This window comes from Puma concolor, chromosome D4 (genome assembly GCF_028749965.1).
Source record: "Puma concolor isolate L17-30 chromosome D4, mPumCon1.1.hap2, whole genome shotgun sequence".
In the NCBI taxonomy this organism is placed as follows: domain Eukaryota; kingdom Metazoa; phylum Chordata; class Mammalia; order Carnivora; family Felidae; genus Puma; species Puma concolor.
This window is the reverse complement of record NC_141679.1, coordinates 62841885-62869883: the sequence shown is the minus strand read 5'-3', so window position 1 is coordinate 62869883 and position 27999 is coordinate 62841885. Positions and strand designations below refer to the sequence as shown.

Genomic DNA, 27999 nt, shown 5'->3' with positions numbered 1-27999 from the left:
GTGGGGACACAGGTGAACAGGGAAGCCTAGGCAGCATAAACTACCGGCTACTATGTTAATGTATGTAAATTGGCATAGCAACCGAAGTGACATGGATGTATTCAAACTGCTTGTCTATTCATTATTTCTCTCCTCGTGGTCGTTGGTACATCCACTTCTTGCTTAGTGTTACAAAGCCGCATGTTATATTTGTTTTTACTTTTAACCTCCTCGCTCTTAACTTTTCTAAAAGGTGACCGCTGAGTCTTATTTCACTAGTACGTATTCAACAACGTGTGTCTTCATTTATGCAGTCATAGGCTGATCGCACGTTACCGTGTACAGTAATCTGTGAGCAAAAGAGAAGCAAAATGAGAGTCTCTGTTTTTAAGATGTTTTCAGCCCAGGAGCTAGCACGTACAGATAATGTAACATTAAAGACATGCCGCATGCCGCATGAGGGGCACTGGGAGATGTTCTGGGAATTCAGAGGACAGTGTTCATTTCTACCTTTGGCGGAAATGGAGTAGAAATCCAGGATGACTTTCTAGAAGAGGCTTTTCAGCTCTGTAACAAAAGGGCTAAAAGAGAAATAGAAGGGCCCACAGAAATGGTGAAGTAAGAGGAGGGGCCTGTGCGTTAATGTTGAGTGTTGAGGGCACTGGTTAGACTTTACAGTGTAGATAATAAAGAGGTGGGTGGGAATCCAGACTTGGATGGAGGACTGGAACTGGGCTTGGAAATAAAAGGGACCAAATTTAGTGGTGCTTGAGGTTGTTGAACTAGTTGAAGTGGCCAGGCTAGAGCAGAGAAGTCCAAAGATGGAGCTGTGGGAGTAGTAGAAGCAGTGAACGGGTTGGGGAAAGAAAAAAAGAAAAAAAAAAAAAAAGGACAAAAAGAATGTGAGCTAAAGAGATAAAAAGTGAGGAAGAAATTGCAAATCAGCTTGCTGAAAGATCACTGCAGTGCCCGGGGCCAGGGGCTGGGGGGCAAGAGAAGTAGACAGGGACTGCCAGTGATTGAGCGTGGAGTTTCTTCTTGGAGCGATGCAAACGTTCTGCAATCAGGTACTGTCGATGTTTGAAAACCTTGTAATAAAATAAAACCTACCAAATTGTACACTTTAAAATGATGAACTTTTATGGTATGTGAATTACATCTCAGTTTTTAAAAGGTAAACATAGGGCTCCTGGGTGGCTCAGGCAGTTGAGTGACTTTGGCTCAGGTCACAGTCTCGCAGTCTGTGAGTTCGAGCCCCATGTCTGGCTCTGTGGTGACAGCTCAGAGCCTGGAGCCTGCTTCAGAATTTGTGTCTCCCTCTCTCTCTTTTCCTCCCCTGCTCGTGTTCTGTCTCTGTCTCAAAAATAAATAAACATTAAAAAAAATGTTTTTAAATATAAAGGTAAATGTGACAGGAAGCTTAATTATTCTGTGTACAAGTGTAACAGGCTTAAACACGGAAATCGAAACCACGAGCAAGCTCTTGTCCTGGAAGATAGGTTCCAGTTTCACTGTTTTAGGATAAAGGATGTTTGTGTTTTCTACTGTTGCAGTTTCTAAATGACAGAGAGACACGCAAAAGGATAGTTGATTGAAATAATTTTATTATAATAATTTTATTATGAGGCCCTTTCTGGACTTATCAGTCCAAACTTAGCATTTGTCAGAGAGAATAAATGATGAAAATATGCTGTCTACTTATCACATTTCTCTTGATTATTCTCAATAACAATAATAAACGTTCTTCAAGCACTCAGTAATTTTCAAGGCGTTTTTGCATACGTGCGTATACAAGGTACAAAACATACACATACATAGCGGTGTTAATAATGTCGATACATTGTGTATTGAAAACTGGCTGTCTTGTGGGGGTTTTTGTCTTTTGCTCTGAATCAAACACTTTTCAGCTTAGGGTCATTCTCTTGTGAGTGGAGTGGATTTTGCAACAGACCTTAAAATAAATGTGTGTTTGCCAATTAGATTTGTTGCTGGTATACCCACTTAGTTTTTCAGTGTTATTTTTGAAGACTGAAAATACTAATCCTGTTTCCCCCACCCTAAAGTCCACATCTTGTTGAAGAACCAGCAGAGTCCTTCTTTGGTCGGCTCATTTTTTTTTTTTAATTTTTTTTTTTCAACGTTTATTTATTTTTGGGACAGAGAGAGACAGAGCATGAACGGGTGAGGGGCAGAGAGAGAGGGAGACACAGAATTGGAAACAGGCTCCAGGCTCTGAGCCATCAGCCCAGAGCCCGACGCGGGGCTCGAACTCACGGACCGCGAGATCGTGACCTGGCTGAAGTCGGATGCTTAACCGACTGCGCCACCCAGGCGCCCCGGGTCGGCTCATTTTTAAAATGTCCTGGTTTCAGCCAAAGGGAACTGATAGACCAGCCCAGTGGTTACTTTAAGTCAGATGACTTCCAGCACTAGAGCAGGACATGTTTGTCCTCTGAGTGCCTGGGAACTTCAGGTAGAAGGCAGAAGGCTTCCTTCCTCCATCGAGGCTAATGTTTCTTTACACCACTGGACCCTCTTTTCCTGGGAAGTTGCAGCTGTTACACGTGTTACTTGGGTTGGGTTCAAATTGTTCCTACCTAGAACAATGGAGAGGCCTGATCATTCTTATTGAATACTTCTGTATACAGGAATTGACAGAAGAAGGACTGCCTTTTCTCATACTCTTCCACATGAAAGAAGATACGGAAAGTTTAGAAATATTCCAGAATGAAGTAGCCCGACAATTAATAAGTGAAAAAGGTAGACAGATTAAGGTGTTTATTTTCAGCCTTTCTTCTATCCCTCCCCTCCCCCATTACATTCATATCAATGTAAACGTATTTGGGTTAAGAGTTTAATAAGTAATGTTAACTCTACTTACCCCCTGAATTTACATGTAAACATGGGGGTGGGAGGCATTAGTGGAGCTAATATGAAGCGGTGGCTTTTTTTTTTTTTAAACCATGACTCTATTAGCTCCCTAAAATAGCATGAAAAGTGGGGTCATGGGTGGACAACATTAGTTTTATGTACTTTATTCCAGCATCTTGATACTTTTCTGGTCCCTTTCTAATGGATAGTTCCAGAGATGTAAGTTCGAGACTTACACGGTCTAACATTTATTTCTAAATGAAAGAGAATTGAGTAGTTCTCTGTGGACTTCTTCAAACCATCAGAAAAGAGTATGAAATTATCACCTACTTTCCCTCTGTAGTTAATGAAGAAAGTCAGAACAAAATAAAGTTAGGGCATTGTATACAGCCACGCCCTTACTGGTCACATAGTAAATATTTTGGGGTTGAATTCCATTAAATGTCAACCAGTAGGGACTGGAAGGGCATCCTTGATGAAATGAAGATGGCCCCTTGAGAAGGGCTTGTATGTCAATTTCATGAACTTGCTGAAAACCCAGATGGGTAGGTGAGTGCCCATTCAAGGGAAAAAAAAAAAGGTCACCATAGCATTTATATTCAGGTTGAGTTCATATAATTTCTAAGGAAATTCTATTCTGCCCTAAGCACTAAAATTCTACCTTTTAAAAATGTTGTAATATTTAGGTTGTAGTTTTGGTGATCTATAATACTCTAAAGCATATTGATTTTTCATTTCATTATTTATTTATTTGTCACTTTTCATGAACTTGTAATCTTATGAGAATATGATCAAGAAAATTCTAATCTGTCTCCAAATTCTATTTCTTATAAAGGTACCATAAACTTTTTACATGCTGACTGTGACAAATTTAGACATCCTCTTCTGCACATACAGAAAACTCCAGCCGATTGCCCTGTCATAGCTATTGACAGCTTTAGGCATATGTATGTGTTTGGAGACTTCAGGGATGTATTGTAAGTATTCTCTTTTCCCCCCTTTTTTAAATTACTGATCTGTGTCTCAAAAATGAACTTAAAACCATTGTTTGAATATTTTAAATAATCCTATGTTGAACCAGTAATACTTTGTTATTTGGATAGCTGGGGTTTTATTTTTCACTCTAGAGTGTAGTATGATTGAGAATTATGATATATTCCTATAGAAATGCAGCATTACATGATCCTAATGCTTGGGAAAAGAAAATTTTTGCTTTTCCAGAAATTAGTTCTGAATGTTGTTTGGTGTTTGTCAGCATGTCAAAGAAAGTAGATTATAATCCTAGGTCATCTTAAAGGTACTTGGTAATATTGCTGCTCGTTTGTGGTATTTAAAGACCTTGAAGATGGCTGTGACTAGGCATTCCTATGGGTATACGGCTATGAAACTTTCCAAGAACAGATAAGCTTTCTGAATCCGTTCTCAGCTATTCATAGTATTAATAAACATATAAACCTGTAACTACCATAGATTTTAAATTTTTATGAGCTTTCTGAGATGTTAAATATAGTGGTTAAAAATGGAGATGTTTCTTCATATTTGAAAATTTTAAGCAACACAGGTATTAATTCAAATTAGACCTTTTCTTTTAAATTTATTTAAATACCCTTTTTTTTATGTCCAAAGATTAAAATTGCATAGTTAGAGGATGATCTGAAATCCTCTATTTATTGCAGAATAAACTACCTCACTCACTACTAAATATTTCATTAGAGATGTGGTTGTTTGATAGAAGATTCTCAGCCTTACCATATAGCCTAGATTTGAGTACTGAGCAAGTCACTTAACTTCTCTGTTCTTGTTTCTTTACACTTAAAATATGGTTGGTGGTACAACCTACCTGTTGAGATTGTTATGAAAATTAACGAGAGGGGATGGTTGTGTTATGAAGCATAAAGTACTAATAAATATTTGTCGTTTTTACTTTACACTCAAAAGGATACCATTTAGCCTGTTAACTCATTACATATTTATCCACGTCTTGTATATGACAATCTTTGTGTAATACAAACCAAGCCATATAAACCAGTGGTTTAAGGTTTACTAAGTCTGGGCCCTTGCCCTCAAAGAACTCACACCCGAGTAGAGAAAGGAGACAATAGAATAATAGGCAGTTGTGTTTTATGATATAAGGACTCTGACAGAGTTCAACAGAGAGGTACTTGATCCAAGATCTAGAGGTGTGGATGCCTAAGGCAGGCCCTAAAGTTCTGGAGAAGCTTATCCTGGAGGGAAAAGGAGACAGGGCTTGGAGAAGGGGGACATTGGTAGAACCAAGCACGAGACTATGGCTGAATAAGTGGGAGTCGGGATGCTGAGGGATGAGGCCATGAGAAGCAAGCAGCAGCTAGCCCGTGAAATCTCTGTGATGCATTAGGGAAATTTGACATTATCTTCAAAACTCTGAAGTCAATGAAGGGTTTGAATCAGGAGGTTTTTAAATGTTTTCATTTTTTATTTTTTAAAGCTTATTATTTGAGAGAGAGAGAGGAAGTGCACGCACAAGCACACGCACAGGATGGGCAGAGAGAGAAGGAGAGAGAGAGAGAGAGAGAGAGAGAGAGAATCCCAAGCAGGTTCTGTACTGTCAGAACAGAGTCTGATGCGGGGCTCGAACTCATGAAATGTGAGATCGTGACCTGAGCAAAATCAAGAGGTGGAGCCACCCAGGTGCCCCCAGGAGGTTGTTTTTTAAAAATCACTCACGCAAACTGGAGAATAAATTAGAGTGAGTAGAAACAGAATCCAGGAGACTATTCAGTAATCCGGGCAAGAGTTGATGACAGACAACAAGTTGATTCCTGAATGAACAAATTGCCTAAATAAATTTCAGCAGTAGCACTAAGGCAAGACAGAAGCAGGAATCTTGAGATATTTTGTAGGTGGAATAGGAGGACTCGATATCTTAATAAATGGGGGAAGGGAGCTGTGAGTGATGGCCAGGAATCTGACTGGCACTGCTAAGTGGGTTAGCCATTAACTGAGCTGGGAGCTCAGTAGAGGAGCAGCCTTGTGGCAAAGGTATTGGGTTCTCTTTCTTGGCATATTGATTTTGAGGTGCCTGTGGGCCACAAAGGAGGAGATTCCAGTAGGGAGTTTGCGTGGCTCCAGGATTCAAGAGGGAGATAAGGGTGGGGTCTTGAACACATGAGGATACAGCTGAACTTATTGAAACAGATGAGATGACTTAGCACAGGATTGAAAATGGAACCCTCAGGAGTAGCAACACTGAAGGGGAGGACAGATGAAGGAACATGTGTAAAAGACTAAGGGGGAGGAGGAATCACAGAAGTGAAAGAAAACCAGAAAGGAGTATTATGGTAATTGAGGGAGGAGCACTTTCAGCAGGAAGGAATGCTCAATCCAAAGATAAGGATGAAGGATCCGTTAGATTTGCCTCCCAAAAAGGCAGTATTGTAGTGCATCGAAGAGTACCGTTTGGTGAGGAGATGAAGATTTGACAATGAAAGTTGTTGCCAGAAGCCAGCCTCTAAAGGGAAAGAGAAATAGGGGGACAGATCCAGAGACACATAAGATGAAGTGAGGTTTTAGCTTTTCTTTTCTTTTTTAACCCCTTTAGGGTACAAGAACTAATCATGACTAAATGCTTGTGGGAAGGGGGGCGCCTGGGTGACTCAGTCGGTTAAGCGGCCGACTTCGGCTCAGGTCATGATCTTGCAGTCCGTGAGTTCGAGCCCCGCGTCGGGCTCTGTGCTGACAGCTCAGAGCCTGGAGCCTGTTTCAGATTCTGTGTCTCCCTCTCTCTCTCACCCTCCCCTATTCATGCTCTGTCTCTCTCTGTCTCAAAAATAAATAAAACGTTAAAAAAAATTAAAAAAAATGCTTGTGGGAAGGAATCAATGGATTGAAGGGTTATTGAACAGATAGGAGACAGAGGGGCTAATTGATCAAGCAGAGCCATAGGAGCACAGAGGGAATGAGACGCATCCTTCTTCCTTTCCCGTGAGAAAGAGGGGAAAGGGGGTGTTTAGTGATTATGGTGGTAGTGAGAGCAGCAGAAGACTGCAGAAGGTTCCTGTCCAGTTCTTGTTTTTAACTATGACTAAGGAAGCAAGATCATTTACTGAGAGTGGGAGGTAGCGGAGAATGAGAGGGTAGGACTATACTGGATTTTGAAAGGAGGAGTAGTTGTACGCAGAAATCCACCTGAAAGGTCCAGATCTTCCTAGCATCTCGGCATTTATTTAGAAATCGGAACTCATAGTGGCGCCTGGGTGGCTCAGTCGGTTGAGCGTCCAACTCTTGATTCTGGCTCAGGTCACGATCCTAGGGTTGTGGGATCGAGCCCCATGTAGGGCTCTATGCTGAGTGAGCATGGAGCCTGCTTAAGATTCTCTCTCTCTCTCTCTCTCTCTCTCTCTCTCTCTCTCTCTCTCTCTCTCTCTCATAAGTAATAAAATAAAAATTGGAACTTGTGTAGTCCCCTTAGCAAGCGTGTGAACATTGACGGTTAGGCTAGATGGAAATGTCTTACCTGGTTGGGTGTCCTCTTCCTCTCACTCCTTAGGCTTGTTCCCGGAAGCTATTAGCTCAAGCTAAAGTGAGATTTTTAAATTGTTTTTTTTTTTTTTTTTCAACGTTTTTTTATTTATTTTTGGGACAGAGAGAGACAGAGCATGAACGGGGGAGGGGCAGAGAGAGAGGGAGACACAGAATCGGAAACAGGCTCCAGGCTCCAACCCACCAGCCCAGAGCCCGACGCGGGGCTCGAACTCACGGACCGCGAGATCGTGACCTGGCTGAAGTCGGACGCTTAACCGACTGCGCCACCCAGGCGCCCCACTAAAGTGAGATTTTTAAGAGAGGGTAGTTCTGGTGTCTGGGCTCGCGGCAAGCGCCTCCAGCAGAGAGACGGTGCTCGGCATTACAAATACTGCCTTCTTCGTGGGTTGTTTATGTGAAGTTTTTATCAGCACATTTCCCTACTTCTCATAGCAGATAAATCTCCAGTTTATTGACCTCTTCGTTTTCACTGCAGATTTACAGCCCTAATTATAAAGTCTCAAATTAGTGGAAGTCGACAGGACACTGACTCGGATTAGGTTTACTACCTGTCAGCAACCAAACTATGCCCAACTTCGGCTTTTATTCCTAGGAAATTGTGTTACACATCAAGAGACATCTGTGAGGAATTCTGTCTTGGCTATCTTAAGTTTTCTCCTCCAGTTCTGAAGACAGATTTAAAGCACTAGTCTGACTAAGCACTTCTGATCCCACCTCTGTTGGTCAGAGAACCCAAACTAACACAAGTAGGTGTATTCTTTATCACGTGACCTAGCGCCTCTATTCCCCAGCCGTGGTTGACTGCACCAAGGGGTGGGCACCTGACCAGGAAAGACTAATCTCTTAGTTGGCATTATTCTACTTATGCCCTGGTGCAAAAAGAAACCGCGCCAGTGAGGTGGTTTCCGAAGAAATTTGGAAATAGGAAATAGTCCTCTCCCATCCTTCAAGTGTTCAGTCCTGTGAGGAGGGAGGGAGATAAGAGAAGTGACTATACTTGAAACTCTTTGAAATAAATTACTCCTTTAATTTCTCCCTTAGGTGCCTGATTTTCCCTCCTAGGCACCGTTCACTCTAATAGTTTTAAAAAATTTTTTTTTTCAACGTTTATTTATTTTTGGGACAGAGAGAGAGCATGAACGGGCAAGGGGCAGAGAGAGAGGGAGACACAGAATCGGAAACAGGCTCCAGGCTCTGAGCCATCAGCCCAGAGCCCGACGCGGGGCTCGAACCCACGGACCGCGAGATCGTGACCTGGCTGAAGTCGGACGCTCAACCGACTGCGCCACCCAGGCGCCCCTCTAATAGTTTTTTAATTGTAAGGAGGCACATGCTGCGTGAGCTACAGACTGAGCCTATGTGAATAGATGTTAGTGTTAAAAATCAAATAAAATATGTGGCAAAATGAATCTGACACACTTAATGGCTTGCATAATTGTTATTGTGCTGCATGGTAAGTAAGGCTTCAATGATAAACAGTTTCCATAAATTACTGTAATTATTACTTTCAGTAACTCAGCATTTCTGGGGTCAGTTGGAGGAAGTGTGGTTGTGGTAAGGGCAAGAATGCAGATTTATAGTGCACAGTCTCCCCCGCCACGCCCCCCATGCCAGAGGTAGGCATGGGGTTGTGGGAGGAGGGTATGCTACCAGTGTTCTAGTCACCTCTCCCTTATTTCAGAGAAACCGGGGCTAAGGGAGGTGATGTAACCAGCAAGGGCACACGGCTAATTAGCAGCAGGCCTAGGATTCACATCCGAGCATACTGAACCCGAAGTCTCAAACTCATAACACTTAATATCAAAGCAGTTACATTTTCAGTACATATAAAAAGCAATGTAAGTGTGAATGCGAAAGATGTTTGGCGAAAGGTACTTACTTGTATCTGAAACTAAATCACAGATCTGAGTCTTTCTTTTTTTCCTATAGGTTGACCAGATTGGTTTCTTGCCAAATGTAAAAGAATAGATTTTATATGTGGAGGAAAAGAATGGGGTGTGGGGGGGGGTTAATTTAGGAACCTAAGAGCACCTAAGGGCAGGTCTAGGAAATGTTCTATAATCTACAAGAGAAGAAAGTAGGTGGTGGCGTAGGGCACAGGCTGTTGAAGGACTTTCCAGAAAGACTCGCCTTCCAAAAACTGTGGCCAGGAAATACCATAGCATCTGTGCCCCTGCTGGAGTGTGCTTACGTACTGCTGCGGGGGCCCCGGTGATGGGGAGAAGCCGGACAGGCTCCAGGGCACTTAGGAAAATGGAACAGGCTACGCTAATGCACAGTGCCCTGACTGTGGGCACCGGGTCTTTTACCCCAGATCACTAAATCACAGAAAGTGATCGTAATTCCTTAAACTGCTAGGGCTGACTGGCTGCATTGGTGTCAGGGGAGGGGCGGCTGTGGCGTGGAGATGAGAGGCAGGGCCGAACTAAAACTGGGAGGCGGGTGCCGCACTAATTTAGCAGTTTGGTCGCCTGCTGACCAATTAGCCTGTCTCCTCGAGCTTGGAGGGGTAAACCAGGAATTGGGTGAAATGATAAAGAACTTGGAAAGATAGGTACAAGAAAAAATTTAAAACCAGGTCACCATTAGTTCCCTTTAAAGTCTGAGAATTTGTTTTGTTCTTCATTATCTAGGGGCTCTATTTTTAAAAAACCCAAATGAGGCTTTTTTTTTTTTTAAGTGCAAAAAATTGGTACTGGGAAAGCTTCTTAAAAGGCAGATTTAGTTTTTATTATCTCTTGCTATAGCAACTTTGTGGCAGCATTAGTAGATGTTCAAGAAGTGTTTTGATTAACTTGCTCTTAGTTTTAACCTTTCTGTTATACATTTAAGAGTTTGACTACTTTGGATATATATCTTCACATCTGGGATATAGCCTGGTATTTACCAACTAGCCGTTCGCCCTGTTGTTCCCCTGCTCCCTGAGTCACCTCTGTGGTTGTGATTTCTCTCTGTGTGTCCCTCCTGTCTGCCACTGGGCAGTGTACACACTGGCCTGGATCCCCGAACACCACTGTCATTGTCACTCTCATGTAATGTACTTACCATATAACTGACATTGGTTATCTCCTTATAAGCACTTTATATTTTACAAATCATTGCACTGTATTTTGCCTTATTTGGTCCTGCCAGCAAAGTAGACATGAAACTCTGGCAGAGGCAGGCTCTGTACCCGCTCCATTTTATACTTTATGTATGTTCTCAGTTTCTGTAACAGGCTTCTAAGACCCGTATGATTTCTACTTTTACAATAAAGAAGTTAAGCTCCAAGAGATTTAGTAACTTTACCAAATTAAAGTCAAATCACTAAGGAGGCAAATAGTTAGCAGTTAGGTGCTCAGACTCTAGTTTCTAATCCCAGTCTGTTACCTACTAGTTGTATCACTCTGAGCAGTTTCTTACCACCTCTCTGTCTCAGTTTCCTCATCTGTAAAACGGGAAATGATAGTATCTGCTTCGCAGGGTTGTTGTGGGCATTAAATGAATGTGTGTATCTATAGCTCTTAGAACAGTATCTGATACATGAGTATGATAAGGCTATGTTGCCTGTTAGTATAGGAAATCATATATTCACATTCAAATCTAAGTCATTAGACTATAAAAACAATACAATTAAGTTAAATAAGCGGTGTTTTCATTTTACGTATTAGAAAGCTGAAGCTCAAAGAGGTTAAGTAATTTAAATGGCAAAATACAGTTTTCTTAATACTATAATACATTAAATCAGTTTGTACTACATTATTGTATAAGTTAAGTTAAAGAGTAGTTACAAGGGACGTTTGGGTGGCTCAGTTGGTTGAGCGTCCTACTTCGGCTCAGGTCATGATCTCACAATTCGTGAGTTTGAGCCCCGCATCCAGCTCTGTGCTGACAGCGCAGTCTGCTTCAGATCCTCTCCTCTCCTGCCACTCCCCATGCACACGCATGCTTGAGCACGCGTGCTCTCTCTCTTTCTCTCAAAAATAAACATTTAAAAAATAAAGAGTAGTAAACAATATTAGGAAATTGAATCCAGCAATATAGAAAAAAAGAATAATGTACAACTAAGTGGGCTTTATCCCAAGTGTGCAACGCTAGTTTAGCACTCAAAAACCAGTCAGTGTAGAGGCACCTGGGTGGCCCAGTCCGTTGAGCATCTGACTTGATTTCAACTCAGGTCATGATCCCAGGGTTGCTGGGTTGAGCCCAGTATCAGGCTCCATGCTGAGCATAGAGCCTGCTTAAGATTCTCCTCTCTTTCCCCTGCCCCACCCCGCCTCCCTCTTTCCCTTGCACTCTTTCTCTAAAATGAAAACAAAAACCAAAAAAAACCCAGTGTAATTTAGCATATTAATGAATAAACAACAACAAAAAAACTGATCCCAATTATCCATGCAGAAGCATTTGACAAAATTCAACATCCTTTCATGACAAAAATGCTTAACAAACTAGCATATGTGGAAACTTCCTCAATCTGATAAAGGACATTTATAAAGAACCTACAGCTAGTATCATGTTTAATGGTGAAAGATTGACTACTTTCTCCTTAAGATCAGGAACCAGGCAAAGATATTTACTGTTTTTATGCATATGTGCATTAAACATATCATTTGTTCCTTTATTTCTGATTATACAAAATTTATGTTCTTTGTGGATAATTCTGAAAGTTAACAAAGTGCCAAAGAATTAAAAATGACTCATAAATCCACAAGCCAGATATCTAGACACACATGTGTGTTATAAATGTAATCAGGGCCATGCCAGTTTATGAATTTTCTTTTTAATTTATCCACACATTGTAAGCATCTTCCCGTATGATTAAATTTTTTCCTTTTACTTTTAATGGCTAGTGTGCCTTTGGCTTGTTCCATGATTTAACCCGCTGTCTGAATCCAGGTTTTCCCATGACAAAATTCATAACACACTGCTACTAACGGGGCTTTACCAAACTCATCCTTTAGGACGAACACCCTCTACTTGAGTTCTAGGACATCATCGTGGTCTTCTTTTTTCTGGCTCTTTCATTAGCTTTTACTGATTGTGCGTCTTGTCTTTGACCCCTTGTGATAATCGTAAAGCTGTGCTAATACGATAGCTACTAGCCATGTGTGAATACTGAAGTTTTAATTAAAATGACGTACAATTTAAACGTCCGTTTCTTAGGTGCTCTCAGTGCTCGGTGGCCACATGTGGGTAGTGGCTACTGTATTTGGCAGCACAGATACAGCGTTTTCCATTTTCACAGAAAGGTCTGTTGGATAGTTCTGTTGCTGTCAGAGGACATGCCGTTGTAAGGAACAGAAACTCACTCCACGGAGCTCAAAACAAGGGGCTTGTGCTGAAAAACTGCAGGAAAAGGACAAGGACGAGAACTGCAGGAGGTGCAGCTACTCTCTGCCCTTCTTCGGGCCCAAAAGCTCTTCTCTTGCTCCTTCACATCTGCTCCATCCTTCTCTCTGGATACCAGCTTCTTCCTCTGCCCTGCCATGACTTCTGCATGGAGGTGGTTCTGATTTATCATGACAAATGTGGCCTCAACTCTGACTTTATAACTCTAATCAACTGACTGGTCTCCTTATATCTCTTAGTACACATTCCCCAGATATCTGGCTCAAACCACATAGACTGGTTCCTCGTCTACCCCAGGTTCTATGTCTGTCTTCTCTTTTGTCTTCCCTCTCCTTTTTTCAGCTTTATTAAGGTATAGCGGACAAAAATTGCTTACATTTGAGGTGTGCAACATGATATTTTGATATATTTATACACTGAAATAACTACCATAATCAAGCAAATTAATGTATCCATTTCTTCACATACTTTTGAGAACAATTAAGATTTACTTACTCTTAGAAAATTTCAAGTATATAATACAGTATTAGTAACTATAGTCACCTTGCTGTACATTTGATCTCTAGAACATACTCTTCCTGTAGCTGAAACTTTGTATCCTTTGACCAACATTTCCCCGTTCTCTCCCAGTCCCGCTCCAGTCCCCCTTAACTACCTGTCTACCCTCTGCTTCTATGAGTTCTGCTTTTTTAGATTCTACGTATAAATGAGATCGTGCAGTGTTTGTCTTTCTGTGTCTGGCTTATTTCACTTAGCATAATGTCCTTCAGGTTCATCACTGTTGTTGTAAACGACAGGATTTCCTTCTTTATTAAGGCTGAATAATATTCCTGTGTGTGTGTGTGTACACCACATTTTCCTTATCCATTCATCAACTGATGGATGCTGGTTGTTTCTCTATCTTGGCTTTTAAGAATAGTGCTACATTGAACATGGGAGTGCAGATAACCATTCAAGACAATGCTTTGATCTCCTTTGAGTAAATACCCATAAGCAGGATTGTTGGGTCATATAGTAGTTCTATTTTTAGTTTTTTGGGTAACCTTCATACCTTTTTCTGTAATGGCTATACCAGTTTACATTCCCAGGGAGAAGGGTTCCCTCTTCTCCACATCCTTGCCAACACTTATTTTTTGTCTTTTTTGATAAAAGCCATTCTAACAGGTGTGAGGCGATGGCACATTCTGGTTTTGATTTCCATTTTCCTGATGATTAGTGATATGAGCATCTTTTCATGTACCTGTTGGCTGTTTGTATGTTTTCTTTTCAGAAATGTCTTTCAAGTCCTTTGCCCTTTTTAAAGTCGGGTTGTTTTCTTGCTCTTGAATTGTTTTAGTTCCTTATATTTTTTGGATATTAATCCCTTATCTGATATATGGTTTACATACCCATTTTGTAGGCTGTCTCTTCACTCTGTTGATTGTTTCCTTTGCTGTGCACAAGCTCTTTAGTTTGATGCAGTCACATTCGTCTGTCTTTGCTTTTGTTGCCTGTGCTTTTGGAATTATATCCAAAAATTTACTGCCCAGACCAAGATCAAGAAGCTTTTCTCCTATGTTTTCTTCTAGGAGTTTTACAGTTTGTCAGGTCTTATATTTAAGTCTTTAATCCATTTTGCATTGAATTTATATATGATGTGAAATAATGATCCAATTTAATTTTTCTGCCAATGGCTATCCAGTTTTCCCAGCACCATTTAAAAGGCCATCCTTTCTGCATTGTGTATCTTGGTACCTTTGTCAAACATCAGTTGACTGTTGAGTGTGTGGATTTATTTCTGGGTGCTCTATTATGATCCATTGGTCTGTGTCTTTTTATACCAGCACTATACTGTTTTGATTACTAAAGCTTTGTAGTATATTCTAAAATCACACAGTGTGAGGGGCCTGGGTGGCTCAGTCAGTTAAGCATCCAACTTCAGCTCAAGTCATGATCTTATGGTTTGTGAGTTTGAGCCCTTCGTTGGGTTCTGTGCTGACAGCTCAGAGCCTAGAGCCTGCTTCAGATTCTTTATCTCCCTCTCTCTCTCTGCCCCTTCCCCTGCTCACACTCTCTCTCTCTCTCTCAAAAATAATAAACATTAAAAAAAAAATTCCTGGAGGGGCGCCTGGGTGGCTCAGTCGGTTGAGCGTCCGACTTCAGCTCAGGTCATGATCTCGTGGTTTGTGAGTTCAAGCCCCATGTCGGGCTCTGTGCTGACAGCTTGGAGCCTGGAACCTGCTTCGGATTCTGTGTCTCCTTCTCTCTCTGCCCCTCCCCCACTTGTGCGCTCTCTCTCGCTCTCTCTGTCAAAAATAATGTAAAAAAAAAGAAAAATTAAAAAAATTCCTGGGGCGCATGGGTGGCTCAGTTGGTTAAGCTTCCAACTCTGGCTTAGGTCACAATCTCACGGTTCATGGGTTTGAGCCCCATGTTGGGCTCTGTGCTGACAGCTCAGAGCCTGGAGCCTGCTTTGGATCCTGGGTCTCCCTATCTGCCCTCTCCCCTGGTTGTGCTCTCTTAAAAATAAACGTTAAAATTGTGTTGTTTTTTTTTTTTTTTTTTAAATAACACAGTGATGCCTTCATCTTTTTTCTTCTTGCTGGAGATTGATTTTGCTTTGGCTATGTAGGGTCCTTTGTGATTCCATTGAATTTTAGGGTTTTTTCTGTTTCTATGAAAAATGCCATTGGAATTTTGATAGGGATTGCACTGAATATGTAGATTTCTGTAGATAGTATGGACATTTTAACAATATTAATTCTTCCAACCTATGAATTCAGGATATCTTTCCATTTATTTGTGTCTTCTTCCATCAGTGTTGTATAGTTTTCAATATACAGATATTTTCCCTCCTTGGCTAAATTTATTCCAAAGTATTTTATTGTCTTTGATAAAGATGTCCATTCTCACCAGTTGTATTTAGTATGGTACTAGAAGTCCTAGCAAGTTCCGTATACCAAAAAATAAACATGAAATGTTTGGACTAGAAAGAAACTTTCTTCGTAGATGGCATGATTATCTATGTAGAAATGCCCAATGTATGTACAAGAAAGCTCCTAGAACTAATGGATGATTTCAGCAGGACACAAAGTCACCTTTTAAAAAATCACTTTTATTTCTATATATATATGTTAACAATGAACATTAGGAAATCACAAAACGTTTTAAAGTACCATTCATAATAGCTCCAAAAGCAAAAACAAATAAAAATAAAAATAAAAACTGCCTAAATATACGCCTAGCAAAATATATATAGGATCTGTTTGCTGAAAACTACAAAACACTGATCAAAGATGACCGAAATAAATGAAGAAATACTGTGTGGATTAGAAGACTTAATACTGTTTAGATGTGAATTCTCCTCAAATTGACCTATGGATTTAATGCAATTTCAATCAAAATCTAACTAGATTTTTTTATAGATGTAGCTGATTCCAAAATTTACATCGAAAGCTAAAGTGAGAATAACTGAAACAAAATTCAAAAAGAAACAAAGCTAAAGGACTCAAAATACCTGACTTTGAGACCTAATTACTATATAGCTAAAATATTTAAAACAGCCTCATATTTGGTAAAAAAAAAAATAGGCATGTATTGCTGTAGAATAGAATGGAAAGTCTAGAAATAGGCACACAGTGATTTTCTTTAAGATGCAAAGATAATTTAGTGGAAAGGCTAATCTTTTTTAATAAATGGTGCTGTCCCACCTGAATGTCTTCATACCATAAAAAAATAACTTCTATAAAAAAAATTAGGGACACCTGGGTAGTTCAGTCAGTTAATGTCTGCCTCTTGATTTCAGCTCAGGTCATAATCTCATGATTGGTGAGATCAAGCCCTGCATCAGGCTCTGCACGGACAGCATGAAGCCTGCTTGGGATTCTCTATCTCTGCCCCTCCTCTCTCTCTTTTTCTCTCTCTCTCAAAATAAATAATAAACTTTAAAAAAATTAACTCAGAATTGATTGTAGACCTGAATGTGAAAGGTAAAACTATGGAACTCTTAGCAGTAAATGTAGAAGAAACTCTTTCTGTCCTAAGGTTAAAGAGCTCTTAGTACACCCAAAGCACCATGCCCCCCACCAAAAAAATTCATAAATTGGCTTTCATCAAATTAAACACTTTTGCTTCATAAAGGATATTGTTTGAATGTAAAGAAGGTAAACAAATGGCAAATAAGCACACGAAGGGGTGCTCAACACCATTATCCATTAGAGAACTGGAAATTAAAACCACATTGAGATCCTATGACACATTTTTTAGAATGGCTGAATTTAAATACTGATATACCAGATGTTTGTGAGGATATGGAGCAGGTGGAACTCAAAAAAATGTTTACTTTGAGAGAAAGCGTGCATGCGAGGTCGGGGGATGCTGCTGCAGAGAGAGAGGGAGAGACAGTGGGTCCCAAGCAGGCTCGACGATTGGGGAGAGCAGAGCCCAAGGCAGGGCTCGATCTCATGAACCTTAAGGTCATGACCTGAGAGCCAGAATTAGAATTGGACACTTAACCAGCTGAGCCACCCGGGTGCCCCTGGAGCAAGCGAACTCTTACACATTGCAGTTAGGACACTGGACAATTAGGCAGTTTTTTTTTAAAAGTAAACATTTTACACCTTGCATGTAATATACCAGTATTTTTCCTGGAGAAACAAACTCACGTTCACACAAAAACCTGTGTACAAATGTTTGTAGTAGCATTGTTCAGAATAACCAAAATCTTGAAAGAACCCAAATGCCCTTCAGTGGGTAAAAGGATGACTAAGTATGGTATATCCACTCATTGGAGTAGATATTCAATAAAGGAACAAATAGTTGTATACATGGAACAGAATGGAGGAATCTCAAAAGAAGTAAGCTAAATAAAAGAAGCCAGTCTCATGGTTACATACTGCATGATTCCAAGTACAAGACATTTCAGAAAAGACAAATTATAGGAACAGAGAACAGATCAGTGGTTGGCAGGAGTTAGGGGGAAGTGGAAGGTCTGACCAAAAAAAGCATGTTGGAATTGTTATGTATCCTATTTGTGGAGATAGTAACTAGATGCTATATGCATATGTTAAAACTCATAGAACTGTAAGCCTAGAAGAGTGAATTCTACTGTATGTAAGGTTTTAAAAAATAAAAATGCTTCTCACTGTGATACATATGTCAAAGTTCATTTAGTGATACTTACCATTTGTGCATTTCCCAGTTTCTAAATTTTGCATCACCTAAAAATAAAAATTGAAAACAAACAGAAAACTGTTTGGAAGGTGGGAAAGAAACACTTAGGTGTTCTAATTAGAAAAACTGTACCCTAAAGTGTGAAAATATAATTGAATTTATTATGGCAAGAATCCGTTTATTTTCCTTTTTAGCACATAACCATGTTGTCTGTTTTCTTGACAATATACTGTTGATTCAGTGTTTCTTACTTAATAATGATGGATAGTTTCTAGCCACAAGCTAGATAAGAGCTCTTTTGTAATCTTTTTTTCCTCCCACATCAGTTCAGGTTCATCGTATCTCCCTTGTCTTTGCCTTTTACTCACAATTCTTTCTCTCGTCTGTTGACAAGGGGAATCAAGTTAGGAAAAAATCTGTTTTGAGTGTTCTCTATGAATTTGTTATATTTAAGATTTAATTATAAATTATTTTTTGACAAGCAGAAGCTAGTCACATTGTATTGGTTGCGATCATCTTTGGACTTTATAAAATAACAAACTTAACGGGGTTTTGTCTTAAACATTAGAGACCATTTGTGATTCTTTGATTTGAATGGATATATTTTAGCACTTTGCTGTGCATGACAGCATAGTAGATGATGTCATATTAAATTTAAATTGATCTCCTCTCAGAGTTTATCTTTAGCGCCTGTGCAATTTCTTCAGCACCAGAGAACCTTTCAGAGGCATTCTGTCAATACAGCTACCTGACAGTCATTTGTATTTGTAAACTGTGCATTTGACACCTGCTGGTCTCTGTTGCATTGGAGCTAGTGGGGAGCCAAAATGGGTGTACAATGAAGTTATTGGTTGGTACATCTCAGTGGGAGTTATTGAAGGGAAGAAACAACACTTGCAGGACCTCGGGAGAGGATAAAAAGAAACTAGCAGCTATTCTTGGCTACCAAAAAATTGAGTCAATTCTACTGAAGTAAAGTGTTTATGGACCTGCATTGCAATTCTTGTAAGGGATATGAAGAAAGATTTCTGTTTAAAATATGTAATGAATTTTTAAAACACCAATATTTCAGTAAAAGACTGACAATTCATATAAGGAGAAATATTAATGAAAACAAGGAAAATGCTTAATTTCTGAAAAAATAGAAATTAAAATGCAGGTGTCTTTTATTTGTCAAAGTAGCAAAACAAATTTTAATAAAAAAAAACACATTGGCAAGCCTTCAAAAAACAGGTAGGCAAGTAGCAAAAATTGATGTTTTGTAGGTATAATTTGCCTACACTTTATCAAAAGTTCTTATTAACTCAGCAGATTGTCCTCAACTTATGATGGTTTGACTTGGTTTTTTGCGTTACGGTGGTGCAAAATCAATACATTAAGTAGAAAGTGTACTTTGAATTTGGTCTTTTCTCAGGCTAGCGATCTGCACTAAGATACTCTTACGGTGCTGGCGATCAGTACTTACACCTCCCAGTAAGCCTTGTGATCCCAGATGTCAACAACTGACACACTTACAGACATTCTGTACCCATACAACCATTGTTTATCACTTTCAGTATAGAATTCAATAAGTTATATGAGATTTAAATACTTTGGTACAAAACAGGCTTTGTGCTAGATGATTTTGCTCAAGTAGGGTAATTTAAGTGTTCTGAACACATTTAAGGTAGGCTGGGTATTATTAAATGTGTTCTCCATTTAGGATTTTTCAATTTAGGGTAGGTTTATTGTGCTGTATCCCCCTTGTAAGTCAAGGAAGATCTGTATTCCTGCTTTATTTGCTACAACCCAAGGAAATAATTAAAAAGGAAAAGGGTAGGGGCGCCTGGATGGCTCAATCGGTTAAGCCTCTGACTCTCGCTTTCGGCTTAGGTCATGATCTTGTGGTTTCATGAGTTCAAGCCCCACATCAGGTTCTGTGCCAACAGTGCAGGGCCTGCTTGGGATTCTCTCTCCCCCCACTTCTCGCCTCCCCTCTCCCCCTCTCCACGCTGTCTCCGTGTCTCTTAAAAAATTTTTAAAAACAGGAAAAAGGTGGATACATGAATCTGCTTAGCCTTGTAATCTGTTTTGCTACAATGCATGTTTTTGTACTGCAAATTTGCTTATAACATGACTGGTAATTAGGAAAAGGATGTTAATATAAGTAAGTTGTGTTCACATTATTTTCCTCAGAATGTTTTGAAGCCATCAAAGTTTTATTTTTTATTTTTTTTAATTTTTTTTATCATTAAATATAATGTTTTAGTGGTATACAAAGACGTCCGCCCAACCCAAAAAGAGGAGAGGGGACAGTTTTATGACCTTGAGAAGTACTTTGCTTTTCACAATGTTAAGCTATCCAGTGAAGCTGCTGGTGTGGTTGAAGAAGTTGTGAAATTTTCCTTTGTGCTTAAGGAAGAAAAAACTCGAAAAGACTATACCCTGATTTAGATTATTTTGATAAAGTTGGTTCTACTGGCAGTGAATGCCTTCAAGGACTCAGTTAATATCTCAAAAAAGGACTTATAAGTTCCAGGTTAAAGCTACAGAGGATCCACCTGGCCAACACAGTGATAGAGGCTGAACAGTGCTAGTAATTTTCTTTTTTCTTTTTGAGGGAGAGCATACTCTCTGGATTGGGCAGGGGACGGGAAGGGGCAGAGGGAGGGAGAGAGAGCATCCTAAGCGTAAGGAGGCTCCATGCCCAGTCCAATAATGCCAGCCTCTATGTCACCACTATGAGATCATGACCTGAACCGAAATCAAGAGTCAGACACTTAACTAACTGAGCCACCCAGGCGCCCCAATACAAAACTACGTAGTTGTAAGTGGTTAGCACCTAACACTATTTTTCCCTTAAGACTTGTTATTTTTAGTGGTTCTGCAGAACATGAGCTTTTTTAGTTACATAGATTAAGGAAAATATATAAATGTCCAACAATAAGGGATGGTTAAGTAAGTTTTAGGACAGCATCTTGATAGACTAATGCATCTGTTAAAATAAGCATCGGGAAATTTCTGTGAAACAAGTACAAGAATTAGAACACAAAACAGAGTATCCATATTTCATGATTACACTGTATAAAAATGTTTGCAGTATACCTGGCTTCTGATAGTTATGGTAAAATGATGGGGTTGTAGGTAAAATTTAAATAAAAAATGGGGAAGTTGGTAAAATATAGGTAAGTCCATTTTAACAGTTTAAGCTAAATTTTTATTTTACTTTGGTTTTAGAATTCCTGGAAAACTCAAGCAGTTTGTATTTGACTTACATTCTGGAAAATTGCACAGAGAATTCCATCATGGTCCAGATCCAACCGATATTGCCCCAGGACAGGTAGGACTCTTGTTTCTCAGTGGGAACTCTTTTTTTCTTTTTCAGTTAGCCTTGAAGAGGAACTAACCCTCTTGCACAGGCTTGAGTGTGTGCTTCTGAAAATCTTTATAAAGAAATTCTGAACAGACTGTAGATAATATATAAATTATATTCCTTTCAAAATTAATTTTTAAAATTGTGAAACTTCAGAAAAGTTGCAACGTGGACGGAACTGGAGAGTGTTATGCTAAGTGAAATAAGCCATACAGAGAAAGACAGATACCATATGTTTTCACTCTTATGTGGATCCTGAGAAACTTAACAGGAACCCATGGGGGAGGGGAAGGAAAAAAAAAGAGAGGTTACAGTGGGAGAGAGCCAAAGCATAAGAGACTCTTAAAAACTGAGAACAAACTGAGGGTTGATGGGGGGTGGGAGGGAGGGGAGGGTGGGTGATGGGTATTGAGGAGGGCACCTTTTGGGATGAGCACTGGGTGTTGTATGGAAACCAATTTGACAATAAATTTCATATATTTAGAAAAAAAAACAACTTAAAAAAAACTTAAAAAAAAAAGAAAAGTTGCAAGAATGGTACAATATAATTTCTTGATAAAGTGGTCTAGAGTACCTCCTTTATGGAATAGGAGTAAAAGGGTTAAATACAGTTGGCTTCAAATACAGAAGTTGGAGGTAAGAATTGGAAGTAGGTGGATCAGTGAAGAAATCAGTGGATTCCATTAACTGGTTAAGTCTTCCTCTGTGGCCAGGAGATTGACCACAATACAAAGAAAATAATGATTTGGTATTCTTGCTAAACCATCCTAAGCACCCTCACCAATATAGTATTCATAATTGCTCAAAACTTAAGGTTTAATGCAGCTTCTCATTTGAGATTTAGAATGCTTCACAGCTATTTATGAAAGTTTTTTATTTGCTTTTTATTGTGAAAATTTGACTATTTCTATGTTTCTGCTTTGTTAGGCACCCCTAAAATTGCATTTTTGATTCATTATTGATTTATATCATGTCTATTACCACAATGATACATAACAAAACTCACATTTCATATGCCCAGAACTTCACTATTTTGCCCAAGGAACCTCCACATAGAAAAATAAAAGCTAAGTCAATTTTTCTTAAAGAGTCAAATTACGTTCAGTGTCAAGAGTTCCCTGTAAGAATCCAATGATACGCTTTTTCCTTGAAGTCTGAGGTCAGATTTTATTTTGATAATTAAACAACTGTAGAAGCAAACGGTTTGTTGGCAATAACCCAAAGGCAATTATTTTCCTCAGGAAAGTAAGCCTGCTTAATATTTTATCAGATTAGGAAAAGATGTTACTTACCATTATTGTATACTTCTCCATTAGACAGTGAACCTACATTTTCTAGTAATAGAAGTATGGCTTAAACCAAACATATATCTCAGTAAAAATATAAATAAAAAAGGTATTGGAGAAGGGGAACATGACAAAATAAAATGGGAACTTTGCAGATGTTGCTTTCCCAATTTAACGGGAATGAGTCCGTATCCAGAGTGTGTAACACAGGCATTATGTGCCTCTGTTAACTACAGGGGATATTAAAACAAGGACTACATGTTTGTTCTTGAGGAGCTCATAATGTGGAGATAAAGGATAGTCTTAGATATCTGAAATTCTTAGAAGTCACACTTACAGTTCCACTGTGTATTTTTGTCTACTGTTGGTGCACAAGTATGGAGTATTTTCCTTCTCATGTCAACTAATTTCTGGCATCCAGGTAATTGTTAAAAGCTCTGTGAACAGAGTGGGTGCCTTTAATCCTCTTAGTGGTCATTTGTAGGACAGAAGGGTTTGGGACATAGTCACAGCCGTGCGGTCTCTCCAGAATATTCTAGGAAAGCCCCTAGGTGGCAGGTATCGTGTTTCCTTCCAGTACACCCCAAGAACTGTCAACAGGTCCACAGTTAAGGGCTGTGTGGCACCCTTGCCCTGGGGAATCTGATGAGTAAGGGCATTTGAAACGGGGAAAGTAAGATTTCAAGCTTAACTCTGGTCTTTGGTACATAGTGATTATTGAGCAAATAATTATAAAACAACTACCATTCATCTACTCTTATTAAAATAGTGTAATTCCATAAAATATGTTGCTATAAAATGTTTTATTCTTTCTCTTGTAGCAAGTCCAAGATGTAGCAAGCAGTCCACCTGAGAGCTCCTTCCAGAAATTAGCACCCAGCGAATATAGGTATACTTTATTGAGGGATCGAGATGAGCTTTAAAAACTTGAAAAACGATTTGCAAGCCTTTCAAACAGCAGCATCAACTTACGTGGTGGAAATAGTAAACCTATATTTTCATAATTCTATGTGTATTTTTATTTTGAATAAACTGAAAGAAGTTTTGGGTTTTTAATTTTTTTTTCTCCCCCTGACTCAAAATGCATTGTCATTTAATATAGCCTCTTTTTAAAAATCTGTTAGGGATAAAAAAAAAAATAATAAAAATAAAAACCAGAGGCCTATCTTTGCTTTAAATCTGTCCTGTAAAATTTTTATAAATCAAGTGAAAGGTGACATCGCCAGAAACATACCGTGAACTCGCACTACTAGGTTAGGGAGGACTTAGGGATGTTTCCTGTGTGGTATGTGCTTTTCTTTACATATGATCAGTTCTGTTGGTATTTCATTATCACATTTCTCAAAGCTAAGAGGGTCTATATTCTGGATACGGGGAGGGGAATAAATGAAAATTTTCACACTGTGTACTGTGTTTTACTGATTGGTCGGATATTGCTTATGAAAATTCCATAGTGGTATTTTTTGGATTCTTAATATGTAACTTAAACATACTATGAAGAGGAGGAGAGCCATAAGCCAGAACATTTGGCAGGAACTGTCCTTACAAATTAAGAAAAAGAAAATGAAAAGTGTTATTAAATTTCTATGTGTTTGTCTAACAAAATGGCATATGGATGGCATTTAAAACTTTGAATTATACCTAAATCTGAGCTACTAGTGGAGCAGGCAGGTTACCACTGTTGAACCAGATCCCTTTTAAGGCTCCTCCTATCGTGACATGTTCATTTCCAAAGACAAAAACCAGCAGAGAAATTGTACTTCAATAATTCTAACCACCTTCTATCTTGTAGAGTCTTGTTCTGGATGTATAGATCAAAAACAAAGACAATAAGGCACATATGTTTTTAATTTTTTCCATTGTAAAATTGTTGGAGGACCTCCCCACTCTAGATTCCCTGATTTCCCAGGCCTGCAGTGTATAGTCAAATGGGTCCCTGTGCCAGGCCTCAATACTGCTAGGGAACAAAACCAGAGGGAGAGGCCCCTCAGTGTCATATCAGGAAGCCCAATGCCAGAGGACAAACAGGTTCAAAATTGGCTTTCCTCTGGGCCTGGGTTGGTGCTATAGGCCAAGAGTCATTTTATACTTGGAGTCTAAGTCAATCCCAGTTTGGGGAAAGATTATTTTTAAGCTTACAAGGCTGACATGTGCCATTATATGTAGTGTGTAATATATGTAACATCTTCCAATTCTTTTAAAATAAAGTGAATATTTATAATGCATATTTAATGATTGTTATTTTAAAAAAGCCTAGAATTCCTAGTTATGCATGACTTATCCATCATTTCATTCAGAATAGTAAATGTTAATAAGCTGATAAGGGGCATGTTTAGTATATCTTACCAGGTTGTTAACTAGAAAAGCAGGACAGAGCTTCCTCAAGGTCGGGTCTTAGTTCTGTTCAATTCCTTGCTTTTAATCAGTACCTTTGAAATCAAATTTGTAGCCTTCAGGTCAGAGAACAGACCAAATCTAAGGCAGTGAGAATGAAAATTCATAAACATTCAACAAGGCAGCACACAACACCGAAAGCAGCATATGCAGCTAACTGGAATAAATTTATAATCCTGTAATTAGCTTTAAAAATATTGTAAATAAAAGATAACACTCAAATATTGGATTGCAGAGAGCTGACTTGAGAGTAGTTCTTAGGAGAAAGGCCTCAAGGAACACACGTTCAATGTGATCGAATATAACTGAATGGCTGTTAAAAAAAATTTGAGGCTGCATTATTTACCTTTTATGTGTATTGGGACTCAAATGTCTATTGAATGAGGGAGATGCAAAGTGATGTTGGATAAGTTTTGTACCCCTTAAGGGCTGAACATTCATCAGGACTTGGTGCCCAATTTTATTTAAAAGGAAAAAAAAAATGCAAAACACCAAAATGCATTAGGGAAAATAAGTTTTTGCCATAGGGCTAGTGCATGGGGTGGGGAAGGGGGGAGTGCTGTGGCTAAGAAAATGAGAAAGGAAGTTCAAGAATGGGAGCTGATTGTGCGGGGCCTTGAATGCCAAGCTAAAGGGTTTGTACTAGATCTTATGGGCAGTAGAGATGCACTAACAAATTTTAAGCCAGAAGTATGCTCATATTCAAGTTTGAGAGGGAATACTGTGGCAGCAGGTCTAGATACAATAAAATGGGCCACCGCAGGAGAGAGAATAGCCTGAACTAAGAGTGATGGCAGAGATAGGAACAGATCTAATAGATGGCAAACATGTAGATTCCACAGGGATTTGTCACCAGCTGGATGTACAGAGAGAACTTGCAGGAATCTAGAACTCACAACTTACCCATCTTCCCATCTGAACTCTGCGTCAGAGGATATTACATTTATCGAATCGACTTTGGGCCTGAGGCTCTTCAGCTGGGGAAGGGAGGGGGGAGGATCCAAGACTAAAGAACGGCTGAGTCGCAAAACCAGAAAACTAGAAGCAGTCCCTTCTTCTTGTCAACCTGCTACCTTTTCAAGTTTTTCAAAAATTGGTCTAGTACTGAGGGGGACCATAAAAGGATGAAAATTTCCTTTAGAGGAAATTCTAAACATTTTTTAAATAGTTAAATGAACGTAGAGAGGAAGATAGAAAATAGGCATCTAAGCATCTCCTAGAGCTCCAGGATGACGTTGCCAAAGGTCACATACAAAAGAAGGAAAAACTGGCATGATAGAGGCCAAAAAGAGTGAAATATAAAAGTGTTTTGAAATATTAAATCTCAGGATGAGCTTAAATTTGCAGAAAGTGCTAAAGTTGCCAAGAAGCCATTAAAAAAAAGAAAAACCTGGGGGCAAAAAGAATAGATGAGTTTAATGGATTAATAATCAAGAAAAGCAGAATAACTCACTATTTTTCTCTGATGAGATATAGGCTAGTGGGGCCAAACTAAAATGACATAAACAAAAAAGCAAAAATGAGAAATAAAAACAATCTTGCCACCTTAACTAAAAAATGTCAGGGCTCTTAAGACCAAACTTCAGTGTCCCAAAGAGCTGCTGGAAGTTACAAGTGCTTTCTTTTAGCAACTACTGGAGATTTTTGAGAAATCATGCAGAATGTATAGGTGATAGAAGACTGGAAATGACTAGTATTACAGTTTTCAAAATAATTGTAGTTAAATGGCTTTAGCTATTTTTCTAAATAAAACATCTCATTGAACCAAACAAATGTTTAAATAGTCTATATTTGGAGAAAAGATTTAAATAGGTGATAAGAAAACAGTAGTCAATTTTTAAGCCCAATATTTACAGACCCTGAAGACAGTAAGTTGTTTCAGAACTTAAATTGTTTTATGCCGATGACAACTGTTTTATGTGTTCATTAAAACAGGTTGGATAGGACCTCTGCTTGGCCACTGTTTTTTAGCTGTGTTTGAATTTTTGTATGTATTTCCAAGTAATAAAACTATATTTATAAAATATTTCTATATTTTAGACTTCTTACTAATTCAATTTGTCATAAATATCATAGTGTGAACATTTTACTCTGAATCCAGATGACCAGTAACAAGCTTTTCCAGTTTTAATGTTATTTTTTATGTTACTTAATTGTACTTGAATCAGAATGAGAAGATACATGAATCCATATGCTGACAGCTCAAGCCTGGCCTTTAGCTGAAGTGTCAAAAGCTCCATCTCACAGAGCACACTGGGGAGGACTGGCCTGCCCTTAGGCTTTGGAGAGGAAGAGGAAAAGTGCAGCTTACAAATTGCTTTTCTAAAATGTCCTCTTCTCTCCTCCTCCCCACTACCTTGCCTAATAAATTCTTTCTATGCATCCTCCAATGCCCAGGACAGTTCTCACCCACTGTGGTCCCACAAACCTTTGTTTATGTATTTTAGAATACCCAGTCTAGTACACACTGTTGGAAGTACATGTATCCCTTTGTCTTATCACCATGTGAATGCCATGAAGGCAGGAACTCATGTCTTTGTATTCCCAGCAACCTGGAGCACTGTAAGATCAGTAATTCTATGATGAAAAAAAAAAAAAAAAAAGCCAAATTCCATAATAAATGAACAAAGGACAAGAAAACATCATAACTAGAATGCACTCTGCCAAGAGAATTAATAGCAGCTGTCCTTTTTCTCTCTTAATAATATCTTACTGTAATAGCAAAGCATTGCTAGGTATTGCTAACCTGCTGTTTCCCAGGTCTGGGCCACTCAGGTAAAAGACCATGTACTTGCCTATCTTGCGCTGTGTCTCATATTACTTACTGGGGTGGGTGATAGGAAGCTGTATGGCCACTCTTGATGCCATGTGTAAAGTTGCACATGCCATAGGGAGGATCAGATCAGTCTTGGAAGCCTGGTACTGTGACTGTTTTCTTGCCGTAACCACTGCCCAAGAGGGCATCCCTAGCCGTCACACAGAGAGGGAAATAGAACAGGGCATTTATTCTGACTTATCAATTCTTCCTATCTTCATAATGAGCATGACTTTCTGATTTAACACACTGCTTAACAGTCTATTTCAGAATTTTTCTAGATTATAAAGTAAATTACC

At 39.1% G+C, this 27999-nt stretch overlaps 1 protein-coding gene and 1 long non-coding RNA gene across 4 annotated transcripts in view; one reads left to right on the top strand and one right to left on the bottom strand.

Moving 5' to 3' along the window:
* Positions 1–24716, top strand: part of ERP44 (endoplasmic reticulum protein 44) — a 102546-nt gene extending 77830 nt beyond the window's left edge. For all 3 annotated transcript variants that reach the window (XM_025928904.2, XM_086683598.1, XM_086683599.1), the window contains 4 exons: positions 2628–2739; positions 3686–3827; positions 21070–21172; positions 23313–24716. In XM_025928904.2, the coding sequence (XP_025784689.2) occupies positions 2628–2739; positions 3686–3827; positions 21070–21172; positions 23313–23414 (459 nt within the window). In that variant the 3' untranslated portion in view covers positions 23415–24716. The remainder of the gene's footprint in view (positions 1–2627; positions 2740–3685; positions 3828–21069; positions 21173–23312) is intronic.
* LOC147574938 (uncharacterized) lies at positions 15187–27675 on the bottom strand. Its single transcript, XR_015242894.1, has 2 exons — positions 24838–27675; positions 15187–17900 (listed from the first exon to the last, which is right to left on the bottom strand). It is a non-coding gene; the product is annotated as an uncharacterized LOC147574938 (long non-coding RNA).
* Positions 27676–27999: the final 324 nt, after the last annotated feature.